General features: G+C 46.1%; 1 protein-coding gene and 1 long non-coding RNA gene across 4 annotated transcripts in view; one reads left to right on the plus strand and one right to left on the minus strand.

Moving 5' to 3' along the window:
- Positions 1-11,059: 11,059 nt before the first annotated feature.
- Positions 11,060-14,399, plus strand: part of NUP160 (nucleoporin 160) — a 73,183-nt gene continuing 69,843 nt past the window's right edge. For 2 of the 3 annotated variants that reach the window (XM_015114266.3, XM_077962818.1), the window contains exons 1-2: positions 11,311-11,442; positions 11,702-11,813. Coding sequence is in view for 1 of the 3 variants with exons in the window: in XM_015114265.3 (XP_014969751.2) it covers positions 11,241-11,442; positions 11,702-11,813 (314 nt within the window). In the remaining 2 variants the exon portion in view is untranslated. Of the gene's footprint in view, positions 11,443-11,701; positions 11,814-14,399 lie in introns of all 3 variants that reach the window. The other variant, XM_015114265.3, reaches the window with a different exon arrangement.
- On the minus strand, positions 11,311-14,080 carry LOC144334215 (uncharacterized). Its single transcript, XR_013403808.1, has 2 exons — positions 13,881-14,080; positions 11,311-13,386 (listed from the first exon to the last, which is right to left on the minus strand). It is a non-coding gene; the product is annotated as an uncharacterized LOC144334215 (long non-coding RNA).

A 14,399-nucleotide genomic window follows, 5' to 3' on the forward strand; every position in this document is an offset into this window, starting at 1 on the left:
ACTAAATGCCTGGGCAAATCACTTTTTCTTTTTGAGGTACTCCTTTCTTTTTTTTTTTTTTTTTTTTTTATTTTTTGAGACAGAGTCTTACTCTATCGCCCAGGCTGGAGTGCAGTGACATGATCTCGGCTCATCACAACCTCCGCCTCCCGGGTTCAAATGATTCTTCTGCCTCAGCTTCCTAAGTAGCTGGGATTATAGGCACACACCACCACGCCTGGCTAATTTTTGTATTTTTAGTAGAGACTGGGTTTCACCATGTTGGTCGGGCTTGTCTTGAACTCCTGACCTCATGATCCACCTGCCTCGGCCTCTTAAAGTGCTGGGATTACAGGGGTGAGCCACCGCACCTGGTCTTTTTTTTTTTTTTTTGAGTCAGAGTCTCGCTCTGTCACCTAGGCTGGAGTGCAGTGGCATGATCTTGGCTCATGCAACCTCCATCTCCCAGATTCAAGAGATTCTCCTGCCTCAGCCTCCCAAGTAGCTGGGATTGCAGGTGCCCGCCACCACACTCGGCTATTTTTTGTATTTTTAGTAGAGACGGGGTTTCACCATTTTGGCCAGGCTGGTCTCGAACTCCTGACCTCAAATGATCCACCCACCTCAGCCTCCCAAAGTGCTGGGATTACAGTGAGCTACTGCTTTCTAATCAGAAAATTCAGAATTCCAATGCCTCCTTTTAGTCTTCTGACAGGCCCCTAGGAAAAATCAAGTAGTTAGTGCAGATAGATCTGAGGAAACCGTAGAAATATCATTTAAGGAGTCTGGGCATGGTGGTTCACGCCTATAATCCCAGCATTTTGGGAGGCTGAGGTGGGGGGATCACCTGAGGTCAGGAGTTGGAGACCAGCCTGGGCAACATGGCAAAACCCTGCCTCTACTAAAAATACAAAAATTAGCCAGGCATCTTGGTGGACGCCTGTAATCCCAGCCACTCGGGAGGCTGGGGCAGGAGAATCGCTTGAACCTGGGAGGCAGAGGTTGCAGTAAGCTGAGATCATGCCACTGCACTCCAGCCTAGGTGACAGGCTCCGTCTCAAAAATAAATAAATAAATAAATAAAAGAAATATCATTTAAGGAAAAGGCATTTGAATGAAAACAAAGAGCACATTTTCTGTTAAGTGGTCTGTGGTATCCCAAGAAAGTTCATTTCCTTGCCCCTGTGGTCTTTAGACAAGGAAAATCCCAGACTTGGCATTAGTAAGGAAGAAGAGGGCAATGGAAAGGAAGGGAGAGAATTGTTAGACTTCTTGGCTGGAATTCAGAAACAAATAGTTCCCGAGCCTGACATTGTCGAGGCCAGCGTCAGGACCAGCCAAAGGAGGCAGACAAGGAACATTACCGTTACTGACTTGGCTCCACACACCCTTACTCAAGAGAAACTGGTGCGTAAGCAAGATCCTGAAGGATGCGAGAGAAATATAAACAATCACTGGGTGTGGACCTGTGGCTGCCTGTAGAGGCTTTGCCAGCTCTGAGATTGTAGTCATACATTTTGACTAAATTAATTTCCAGAAATTCTTGCAAGATCTGGGCAGTGACAAATGCAAGCCAAAACAAGACTAAAGTCTGGGGTTTGGAAAAGCCTTGGCCTCTGACCTCAAACTGGAGCCTCTCATCAAAGTTCTAAGCCCTACTCGGGTCACTGAGCATCCTTGCTCTGAGATGTGGAAGTGACTTATTTTATTTGCCTATAAACATCTTTCAGCACCTGCACCAAATTGAAACTTGGCAGACAAAATGAGGAAGGAGTGATACTTCTAAAAACTCATCCTATTTTTATGATTTGAAGCTTTTTATTCTTTGCAGGGGTAGCACAGGAGGATATTTAAAAAAAAACAAAAACAAAACAACACTCTCCGGAGATGACAAAAGAATGAAACAGACTGCAAAAATCTCTCAACTGATACTTATTGCCATCATTATTTTGCAGAGAAAGACATAAAGACGTGAGCACGTTGATTGGCACTGCCCATAATCATGCAGTAACAAAGGAAGTGATAGCCCTGAGGTTTTAAGACAGAACTGAATGAGAAGGGAGGGTTTGAAGTGGGTGCAACTTCAAGAGGGTCTAGATATAGGTGAGAATCTCTACTCAAATATCTGAATCTCTAGCCTCTTAATTGTATTGTATGCTTTTATATTAAAAAGCACTTCTGAGGCCAGGCGCAGTGGCTCACAACTGTAATGCTAGCACTTTGGGAGGCCGAGGCAGGCAGATCATTTGAGGTCAGGAGTTCAAGACCAGCCTAGCCAACATGAAAAAACCCTGTCTTTACTAGAAATACAAAACAATGAGCTGGGCGTGGTGGCACGTGCCTGTAATCCCAGCTACTTGGGAGGCTGAGGCAGGAGAATCACTTGAACCTGGGAGGCAGAGGTTGCAGCGAGCCATGATCATGCCACTGCACTCTAGCCTGGGTAACAGAGTGAGACCCTGTCTAAAAAAAAAAAAAAAAAAGCACTTTTGGATTCTATACATGCAAATAACCCTTTTTGCTGGATCAACTTTTGATCTTGATCTTTTTTTTTTTTAAACAGGGTCTCTGTTTCCTGGTGATATGATCTCAGCTAGCTCACTGCAGCCTTAACCTCCCTGGGCTCAGGTCATCCTCCCTCCCACCTCAGCCTCCAGAGTAGCTGATACTACAGGCACATACCACCACACCTGGCTAATTTTTGTACTTTTTGTACAGATGGGGTTTCACCATGTTGCTCAGGCTTGTCTCAAACTCAAGGGATGTGCCCACCTTGAGTTCGAGACCAGCCTGGCTAACATGGCAAGACCATGCCTGGCCCACCTTGTTTTTTAAGACTAATATTGGCCAGGCATGGTGGCTCACACCTGTAATCTCAGCACTTTGGGAGGCCAAGGCGGGTGGATCACCTGAGGTCAGGAGTTCAAGACCAGCCTGGCCAACATGGTGAAACCCTATCTCTACTAAAAATACAAAAAATAGCCAGGTGTGGTGGTGGGCGCCTGTAATCCTAGCTACTCGGGAGGCTGAGGCAGGAGAATTGCTTGAACCCAGAAGACAGAGGTTGCTGTGAGTGGAGATGGCACCATCTCACTCCAGCCTAAGCGACAGACTCCATCTCAAAAAGATGGACTTAGACTCCATCTCAAAAAAGAAAAAAAAAAAGGACTAATATTAATATTTTACTGAGACAAACTTAACTGCCCCTACTGAGGCTACCTGCACATCTGGTTCTTTGTTGATGCCTCCAATTCCACCACCAGAGTTTAATCTCTTTGAATCAGATGGTAAGTGGAATATATAGATCATGTGCTAATTCCAGTCAGCTGATAGCTGTCTGAATCACTTTGTTGAAAATGATACTGAGGCAGTAGAAAAGGACTCCCACAACTGATTAGCAAGAGAAGGAAGAGGGGAAATGCCCTACCAGTTAAGGTAGTGTATGTTGCTATGCCTTCGCTCTGGGAAAGGCAATTTACGAAGCTTTTATAGTCATCAGCACTTCAGTGTGAATTACTATAATGTCAACTCATTTCCAGTTATACCAGAGCTAGTTTTAATAGGTAAGACATTCATATTTTCAGAAGTAAAACTCAGAACATATGGCTCAAGTCAGGATTTTTTTTTTTTTTTAGATAGAGTCTTGCTTTGTCACCCAGGCTGGAGTGCAGTGGTGCCACCTCGGCTCACTGTGGCACTACTGCAACCTCCACCACCCAGGTTCAAGTGATTCTCCTGCCTCAGCCTCCCTAGTAGCTGGGATTACAGGTGCAGGCCACCATGTCTGGCTAATTTTTTTTATATTTTTAGTAGAAATGGGGTTTCACCATGTTGGCTAGGCTGGTCTTGAACTCCTGACCTCAAGTGATCTGTCGCCTCAGCCTCCCAAACTGCTGGGATTACAGGTGTGAGCCACCTCACCCAGCCTAGCAAGGGTTTGTTTTGATTTGGTGAATTAAATTACATGTAAGCTGCTACAAAGACATAGAAGTAACATTTAACTAATTGCATAATGAATCATAATTGAAATTTACAGAAAATTGGCCGGGCACAGTGGCTCATGCCTGTAACCCCAGCACTTTGGGAGGCCAAGGCGGGCAGATCACTTGAAGCCAGGAGTTTGAGACCAGCCTGGCCAACATGGCGAAACCCCATCTCTACTAAGAATACAAAAATGTTGTTACAGGCACATGCCTGAAATCCCAGCTACTAGGAGGCTGAGGCATGAGAATTGCTTGAACCTGGGAGGTGGAAGTTGCAATGAGCCAAGATTGCACCCTGCACTCCAGCCTGGGTGACAGAGTGAGACTCTGTCTCAAAAAATTAAAAAAAATTTTTTTAAAGGCCAGGCATGGTGGCTCACACCTGTAATTCCAACACTTTGGGAGGCCGAGATGGGAGGATCACCTGAGGTCAAGAGTTTGAGACCAGCCTGGCCAACATGGTGAAACCCTGTCTCTACTAAAAATACAAAAGTTAGCTGGGCGTGGTGGTGCACGCCTGTAGTCCCAGCTACTTGGGAGGATGAGGCAGGAGAATCACTTGAACCTGGGAGGCGGAAGTTGCAGTGAGCAGAGATCAGGCCACTGCACTCCAGCCTGGGCGACAGAGTGAGACCCTGTCTCAAAAAAAAAAAGTTAAAAAAAAGAAATTTATAGAAAATATTACCTGAAAGGTGAAAACAATCCAGGGTGTATAGTTCCCAAGAATAAGTCCAAAGCACAGGAGGGTCAAGTCTAGGTGGGAGCCCTGGGCTTTCAGGGCCCCTCAAAGGCCCTGGAGTCTAAAGTCATGGTGGTTTTCTAAGTGGGTAGAAAGAATACTGAAAAGGGAATTGAGAAGTCACTGACATACTTCATTTATTCCACAATTCTGCCTTTTTTTTTTTTTTTTTTTTTTTTAGAAACAGAGGCTCACTCTGTCACCCAGGCTGGAGCGCAGTGGCACAGTCATAGGTCATTATAACCTCTAACTTCTGGGCTCAAGGGATCCTCCTGCCCAAGCCTCCCAAGTCACTGAAACTATAGGTGCACACTACCACACCTGGATAATTTTTTTTTTTTTTTTTTTGTAGAGATGGAGTCTGACTGTGTTGCAGAGGGTGGTCTCAAACTCCTGGGCTCAACCAATCCTCCTGCTTCAGCCTCCCAAAATGCCGGGATTATAGGTGTGAGCCACGGTGCCCAGCTGATATTTTTAACATATGGGCAAAATGACAGTAAAGCCATGTTTTCCAAAATATATTCTCAAAGAACAATGGTCCAGTGAGTTGCTCCTTGAAAAGAATATTCTGTAGGTCAAAAGTCTGGAAAGCATATCACGCATAAGGCCTTCTTGGAACTTCACAAAGCTATTATATTAATGTCTTTGAAAAGTTCTTCAAGAAAGAAATATGTTTAACTTTATCATCATTTCCCACACTGGTTTAAACCACCAAATTCTTCTTTTAAGGAGTAGCTATCAAGTTGGTTATGAAAATCTGCTTAAAGTTCAATTAACAGTATTGTTCAGCTGGGTGCAGTGGCTCACACTTGTAATCCCAGCATTTTGGGAGGCCGAAGCGGGTGGATCACGAGGTCAGGAGTTCGAGTCCAGCCTGGCCAAGATGGTGAAACCCTGTTTCTACTAAAAATACAACAATTAGCCGGACGTGGTGTCGGGTGCCTGTAATTCCAGGTACTCGGGAGGCTGAGGCAGGAGAATCGCTTGAAGTCGGGAGGCAGAGGTTGCAGTGAGCCGAGATCATGCCCCACTGCACTCTAGCCTGGGCAACAGAGGGAGACAAAAGGAAGAAAGGCAGGAAGGCAGGAAGGCAGGAAGGCAGGAAGGCAGGAAGGCAGGAAGGCAGGAAGGCAGGAAGGAAGGAAGGAAGGAAGGAAGGGGAGAAGGAGAGAAAGAGGGAGACAGAGAGAGAAAGAAAGAGAGAAAGAGAGAGAGAGAGAAAGAAAGAAAGAAAGAAAGAAAGAAAGAAAGAAAGAAAGAAAGAAAGAAAGAAAGAAAGAAAGAAAGAAAGAAAGAAAGAAAGAAAGAAAGAAAGAAAGAAAGAAAGAAAAAAATAGAAAAAGTCTGGGCACTGTGGCTCATGCCTTTGGGAATCCCAGCACTTTGGGAGGCTTTCAGTGAGCAGAGATCGCACCACTTCACTCCAGAGTGAGCAACAGAGCAAGACTCCATCTGAAAAAAAAAAAAAGTATTTAAATAAAACTTGCTGCACAATATTGGTAGCATTCTGCATTTTGTTTCTAAACGAAGTCACTACCTAACCACTAGATGGCAATATGATTCAATTTATGTTATAACCATCCCCCAGAACATTAATAGTTCAAAGGGTATTTGAGTTTTCTAAAAATGCATATATGCACTTATTCATTCATTTAATTATTCTTCAAACATTTATTAGGTAATGTGAAGTTCCCAGAATTCTGACAGATGTTGGAGATAAGACAGTGATCTAACGCTAAAAAGTGTTCACTGTCAAAAAACGTAATTCCTAGATTTCTATAAAACTGAAAGATGCCTCCCAAAGCACACTCCTAGCACTTTGGGAGGCTGAGATGGGTGGATCACTTGAGGTCAGGAGTTCGAGACCAGCCTGGCCAACACGGTAAAACCTCGTCTTTACTTGAACCCAGGAGCTGGAGGTTGCAGTGAGCCAAGATTGCACCACTGCACTCCAGCCTGGGCGACAGAGTGAGATTCTGTCTCAAAATAAATAAATAAATAACATTAAAATTAAATAGTAATCATGTATTTAGCTCATTAATATGCAATTTGGACAGGGCTCAGTGGTGATGACTCATCTCTGCTCTACAAAACATCTGGGACCTGGACTTACCAGGCACTCTCACTTCAAGTAGCATTACAGTCTGTGTGTGTGGTCTCTCCCTGCAATCTCTCTAGGATGGCCCCGGGGTAGCCGCATTTCTCACATGGCAGCTTGCTTCCCCCGTAGCCAGTCTTCCAAGAGAGATGTAGACTCTCTTAAGAGAGGCTGGCACAGCGTCACTTTTGCTGTATTCTATTGCTTATAGCAGTTACAGAACCCTCCAGAGTTAAGGGGAGGGGACAAAGAAGGCTACACTTCTGGATGGGAACAATGTCAAAGAATTTGTGGCCATCTTACTTTTGCCATATGGATATATGAGATTTGGGTGTTGGGATTAAAAGAGAAAAGTCCAGGGTAATTACTAGATTTCTAGACTGGGCCACAGTGGTGACGTCCACACAGATACAGACTACATGTGAGAGTATATAGTGAGAGTATATAGAGAGGGGTAACACTTTGGATATGCTGAGTTTGAGATGTCCATGGGAAATCCAAGGGGCATCAAGGAAGCAGCTGAATATAAAGGCTGAGAACTCGGCAAAAGAGGTCTGACCTCTAGATATGAATATGGAAATAATCAGTCTTCAGAAGAGTTCTGTCCACTGTGTGCATCAGTGTCATGAGCAGTTATAACTTAGATAACCAGGAATTCATGAATAACAACAGTTGAAGTGTGGCCAGGCGCGGTGGCTCACACCTGTAATCCCAGCACTTTGGGAGGCCGAGGCAGGAGGATCACGAGGTCAGGAGATTGAGACCATCCTGGCCAACACTGTGAAACCTTACCTCTACTAAACATACAAAAAAATTAGCTGGGCGTGGTGGCACGCACCTGTAATCCCAGCTACTCAGGCGGCTGAGCAACTGGAACAGTGCTGGCAACTGAGATGGGGAAAGTAAGTGTTGGGAGAGAGGTTAGGACTTCAGTTTCAGACATGTTAAATATAAGATACAGAATAGGCAGTTGAATATATAAACCTGCACTTCAGGGAAGAAGCTTAGACTGGAGATGATCAGCATATAGCAATGTGGTATTTAAAGCCAGAAGACTGGATGAGATTCTCAGGGGAGTGTCTGTAGATGGAAAGGACCAAGAATTGAAGTCTGCACACTCCAACATCAAGAGGTTGGGGAAAAGAGGAGCATCTAGGAAAGGAGTCCAAAAAGGAACAGTTAGTGAAATAGGTAGAATCAAGAGAGTGGTGTCCTTGATGCCACATGAAGAATGTGTTTCCACATGGAAGGAGCAAGCAATTGGTCAAATTCTACAAGTAGTCAAATAAGCTTAGAAATAACAGTTCAGTCCAGGCGCTGTGGCTCACACCTGTAATCCCAGCACTTTGGGAGGCAGAGGCAGGAGGATCGCTTGACGCCTAGAGTTTGAGACCAGCCCGGGCAACACAGGAAGACCATCTCCACAAAAAATAAAGAATAAAAAATGTGGCAGGGCATGGTGGCACAAGCCTGTGGGCCCAGCTACTCGAAAGGCTGAGGCAAGAGGATCACCTGAGCCCAGGAGTTTGAGGCTGCAATGAGCTGGGATCGCACCACTGCACCCCAACCTGGATAACAGAGCAAGATTCTGTGTCAAAAAAAAAGGAAAAAGAAGTTTAGTATTATATAGGTAATGTGGATGTCATTGATAACCTGGAAAAAAGCAGTTTCAGCAAGGCAGTAGGAGCAAAAGCCTGAAAAACATGGATTTAAGAGAGAATGAGGCCAGACACAGTGGCTCACGCCTGTAACCCCAGCACTTTGGGAGGCCGAGGCAGGTGGATCACTTGAGGTAAGGAGTTCGAGACCAGCCTGACCAACATGGTGAAACCCTGTCTCTACTAAAAATACAAAAAAATTACCCAGGCTGGGTAGCACATGCCTGTAATCCCAGCTACTTGGGAGGCTGAGGCAGGAGAATTGCTTGAACCCAGGAGGCAGAGGTTGCAGTGAGCCGAGATCTTGCCATTGCACTCCAGCCTGGGCGACAAGAGCAAAACTCCATCTCAATAAATAAATAAATAAATATATAAATAAAAATAAGAGAATGAGCAAGAAGGAATTAGAACACTCGAGTTTTGCTGTGGGTGAGAGGAGAAGAGATATGGAGTAGTAGCTGCAGAGAGTGGAGGTCGAGCGAATGTTTGTATGCTTAGTACATACAGTACTAAGTAAAAAGGGAGAAAAATTGAAAATGGAAATAATTTAATTGCTGGAATGATGTCCTTGAGCAGCTGTTCTACGGAAGTAGAAAGGTTGTCTCAGCATAAGCTCAGAGACAGTTTAATTTATAGTAACAGGAAGGGAAGGCAAAATATGTGGCTACAGATGGTGGTAGGTGGGGAGATGTCATTGTAGAGGAAGTCCTCCCTTCCTCCTTCCTTCTTTTCAGATGGGTCTCTTTCTGGCCATGCTGGAGCGCAGTGGCAGGATTGTAGCTCACTGTATCCTCCAACTCCTGGGTTCAAGAAATCTTCCTATAGCTGGGACTACAGAGGGACACCACTATGCCTGGCTAATTAAAAAAAAAAAAAAAATTATTGGAGATGGGGGTGTGTTGCCCAGGCTTGTTTTGAACTCCTGGCCTCAAGCCATCCTTCCATCTCAGCCTCTGATTGCTTTAATTTTCTAAATGAAGCAGCAAGTGGAGAGTCAGGATGATGACGGAGGCAGTGGAGGTTTCGGGAGTTACGAAACACTCATTTAGAACAGTAAATGGAGAAAGCAAATACCATGTGTTTGCCAGGCAGCAAGATAGGTCCACTCAAGGTACATGGTCCTGATGGAGTTAGAGGGAAGCATGTCAGTATGGGTGTATAGTTTTCTGTTTTCTTTCTTTTTTTTTGAGATGGAGTTTAGCTGTTGTTGCCCAGGCTGGAGTGTAACCGCGCGATCTCGGCTCACTGCAACCTCCACCTCCCAGGTTCAAGCGATTCTCCTGCCTCAGCTTCCCAAGCAGCTGGGATTACATGCACGCATCATCATGCCCCCGCTAATTTTTCTTTTTTTTTTTTTTTTGGAGACGGAGTCTTGCTCTGTCACCCAGGCTGGAGTGCAGTGGCGCGATCTCGGCTCACTGCAACCTCTGCCTCCCGGGTTCAAGTGATTCTCCTGCCTCAGCCTCCCGAGTAGCTGGGATTACAGGCGTGCATTACCATGCCCAGCTAATTTTTTGTATCTCACTGTTTCACCATGTTGGCCAGGCGGGTCTGGAACTCCTTACCTCGTGATCCGCCCACCTCTGCCTCCCAGAGTGCTAGGATTACAGGCGTGAGCCACTGCGCCCGGCTAATTTTTCTGTTTTTCGTAGAGGCCGGGTTTCACCATGTTGGCCAGGCTGGTCTTGAACTCCTGACCTCAAGTGATCCTCAAGTCTTGGACTCCCAAAGTGCTGGGATTACAGGCGTGAGCCACCACACCCGACCTTGGTGTATAGTTTTCTTCAGGCACGTTCAGCTACAGATTTGAATGTAATCGAAGTTGTTTTTACTGATGAAGAGTTAGGCAATGAAGTAATTTAATGGTATTCAGGATAAGGAAGAAACACCAAAGAAGTGAGGGACAGTGAAGAGCTTGTATAACAATGGATTTCAGGTAGAATGAGGGGGCTGCACTGCCAAAGTTGGTGTCCCAGAGGGAGTGAAGTGGAAAGATAGGAAATGATGGTCGGAACCAGATAAATGAAACAGAGAATGACAGGGAATGGCTGTGGTCACTGGTAATAGAAGTGACCAACAAGCGTTGGCTATCACTAAGGAACAAAACCTTCCCTGCTGGAGATTAGCATTTTCCCCGATTTTGAACATCTACCCCCACAATATCTTCTAAACATCCACTATGGGCCCTTATTGCATTGACAGCCAAGTGCAAGATCACGGTTGGAATGAATGGCAAATTCTTTTCACGTATCCAAGTGAGTAGCACTCAGGTAACCTCAGCAGGTGGCAGCATCAAGGTTTACCACATTACGTTTCATTATACAGGAATACACGAATACAGTCTCTTGGGGGGAAAAAAGACCAAAACCAAAGGCCCTTCCCTCACTACCCCTTCCTCACCCCGCCAACCCAAGTGCCACTGAAGAGCGAAGGGAGGATCGGCAAAGATTTACAGACGGACACCCTAACCGAGGGAGAGGTGACCAAACACCCGGGATCCGGCAGAGGACGCCCAAAGGCCGGACCTCCCCGGACCTCGCCCCTCCTGGGAGACTGAGCCCCGCGTTTTGGAAACAGAAACAAACCCGGTCCCGCCCCCTGCCCTGCGGCCGCTGAGAAAAGGGCACCGCCCTCCGGAGGCGTTCCAGCCGGCCACTCGAAGATTCCAGCAGATACAGTCGGCCTCCCCTGCCCGCTTCTCTTCTGGATTCCCCGCTGCCCATCCTCATTCTCCCGGTGGAAGCCCCGCAACGAAGGACGGAAGCCCCCTTTCTGCTCCCGGGATGCTTCACCCGTCCGCAGCTCCGCCCGCCCCGCCCCCGGAAGTGACGGCGGCCGCGCGGCCCTGCCTTTGTCCCGTCGGGCATCGCGGCGACGGCGGGAAGATGGCGGCGGCGGGATCCCTGGAACGAAGCTTCGTGGAGCTAAGCGGGGCTGAGCGCGAAAGGCCGAGGCACTTTCGGGAATTCACAGTCTGCAGCATTGGTACGGAAGTGGCCAGGGAGGGCGCGATCCGATCTGTCCCCTCGGGCTCCTCTCATGGGTCCTAGGGTCTCTGACTGCTGGGTTCATCCTCCTGAGTCCACATGCCTCCAGCCCCGGGATCAGAGATTCCTTGATGTCCGACGTTTTCCTCTTTTCTTTGTATGGGTTGTCAGTCTGTCACCCTCTGCTTTATCAGGTCCCTTAGTCCCTGTCATTTCTCAGAAGACGCGTGTGCAGGCTGACCACGTTCATTTTGCAGGGACCGCAAATGCCGTGGCTGGCGCCGTAAAATACAGTGAGAGCGCGGGAGGCTTTTACTATGTGGAGAGTGGCAAGTTGTTCTCCGTAACCAGAAACAGGTTCATTCATTGGTAAGTGCTGTGGTTCGCCAAACTCCCCTGGAAGGTAGGGTTTGGTGTGTAAATTTTAGTTGCTGTTCCCAAAGTGCTATTCTAGAAGCGGTAATCGACACTTAGGGAAAGAGAAAGTTTTTTTTTTTCAGTTCGTATCAGAGTCGGGAAAACTGAGACAGTTCTAGAAGAGTTTACCCTCCCCCCCCACCAATACACACACACACACCAAGCAACACCAAAAGCAGAGGGAATGTAGCTTAGGGGTATAAAGCCCATAAGACTAGTTTTAAACATGAACCCATTATGTTTTTATAGTGCTTTACAGCTTCCTTCATTGAACAAATATGTTCGAGCTTCAATATGTCAGGCATTGTGCTAGGTACCAGGACGAAATGAACAAAACTGCCATCTTCATCATGCAAGACGTTGTAGCAATGTCAGAATAGTTGTGGACTCACTTTTCATGGGGAAATTTTGTGGAGGAAAACTTGCCCTAGAGGAAAAATACAGGGGTTACGAGAGGCTAATGAGAGGACCAAATGTTATTAGTGGGGCAGGAAAAGGCTTTCACAGTTACCCTGAGATCTAAAGGACACGAGGTTAGCCAGGTATGGGGAGTGGACAGAGAGGAGTCCAGCAAGCAGGATCACCATATGCAAAGGTCACAAAGTGGAAAGAATGTGGCAGGTTTGGAACTGACCAAAGATCTGTGTGGCTTAAGTGCAGTGGGTAAAACAGAAAGTAATGTGAGATACTGAGGCTGGAGAGGTAGGCAGGACTCGGACCATGAGGGACCCTTAGGCCATTTTTAAGGATTTTTGGATTTTATCCTAAGTACATTGAGTAATAATGGAATAGGTTTTTAAAGAGTTACTAACATCAAAATTGCATTTTTGGATGGGAACAGTTAACACTGGGGATTCCAAAAGGAGCGGGGGAGCAGAGGTTGGAAAACCTATCAGTTACTGTGTTCACAACTTGGGCGGCAGGATCATTAGAAGCCCAAACCTCATGTAGATAGGAATATATACACAATATACTCATGTAACAAAGCTGCACATGTACCCCTGAATCTAAATTTTTTAAAATGTATTTTTAGAAGATCTCAGTCTACTTTGTGGAAAGTGGATTTGGATTAGATGGGTATAATGCAAAAAAAAGTTTGCTTTTATGATGGCCCAAGTAAGGGTTGCTGGTGGTTCAATTGTGGGAATGAATAGAAATAGAAAAGTAGATGGATTCAAGATACCTTTGGAAGATAGATTCACTAGGACTTGGTGGTGGATTGAATATGGGGTAAGGGATGGTAAAAGAAAAGGAGAGAACAAGGACAGCTCCCTGGTGTCTCATGTGACTAACCAGATGTGAGTGGGGAGGGGTTGCCATTTACAGAGATCCATAGAAGATGGATTTTGGAAAGATATGAATAATTCTGTTGGACATAGTAAATTTGAAGTACCTGGGGAGCAGCCCTTTGGAAATGTCAAGTAGGCATTGAAATTTACAGGTCTAAGGCTCAAAAGAGAGACTTTATGTTAGAGATACAAATTTCATTTAGTTAAATATTTTGGCTGGGCACAGTGGCTCACACCTGTAATCCCAGCACTTTGGGGGGCTGAGGTGGGAGGATCTCTTGAGGCCAGGAGTTCAAGACCCCATTTCTACAATTTTTTTTCTTTTTTCTTTCTGTTTTTTTTTCTTTTCTTTTTGAGAGACAGTCTGGTGGCTCCATTGTCCAGGCTGGAGTGCAGTGGTGCAATCATGGCTCACTGCAGTCTCCGCCTCCTGGGTTCAAGTGACCCTCCCACCTCAGCCTCCCAAGTAGCTGCAATTACAGGTATGCGCCACCATGCCCAGCTGATTTTTCTATTTGTTTTTGTAGAGATGGGGTTTTGCCTGGTTGCCCAGGCTGGTCTTGGACTGCCGGACTCAAGCAGTGCCCCATTCTCGGCCTCCCAACTTGCTGGGATTACAGGCGGAGCCACCATGTCCGGCCTGATTTTTAAAAATTAGCCAGGCGGGGTGGCATGTGCCTTTCATCTTAACCACTCAGGAGGCTGAGGCGGGAGGATCTGATCATGCCACTGCACTCCAGCTTGGGAAACAGGGTAAGACCCCATCTCTTTTATAAAAACAGGAAGAAATAAAGGAAATTTGCTTGCCTAATATATTTCAGTCCATTTTTAGGGAATAGGGATATAGCAGGGAACAAAACAAAGTTCCTACTCTCATGGAGGAAAATAGGCAACAACAACAATAACTAAAAAAACAAAAAACCCAAGTACATGTAGTTTTGTTACAGGAAAAGGGTGCCGATCCAGGCCCCAAGGGAGGGTTCTCAGATCTCACACAAGAAAGAATACAGGGCAAGTCCGCAGTGCAAAGTGAAAGCAAGTTTATTAAGAAAGTAAAGGAGGGCCGGGCGCGGTGGCTCAAGCCTGTAATCCCAGCACTTTGGGAGGCCGAGACGGGTGGATCACGAGGTCAGGAGATCGAGACCATCCTGGCTAACACGGTGAAACCCCGTCTCTACTAAAAAATACAAAAAACTAGCCGGGCGAGGTGGCTGGCGCCTGTAGTGCCAGCTACTCGGGAGGCTGAGGC

Source organism: Macaca mulatta, chromosome 14, assembly GCF_049350105.2.
Source record: "Macaca mulatta isolate MMU2019108-1 chromosome 14, T2T-MMU8v2.0, whole genome shotgun sequence".
Taxonomy (NCBI): Eukaryota; Metazoa; Chordata; class Mammalia; order Primates; family Cercopithecidae; genus Macaca; species Macaca mulatta.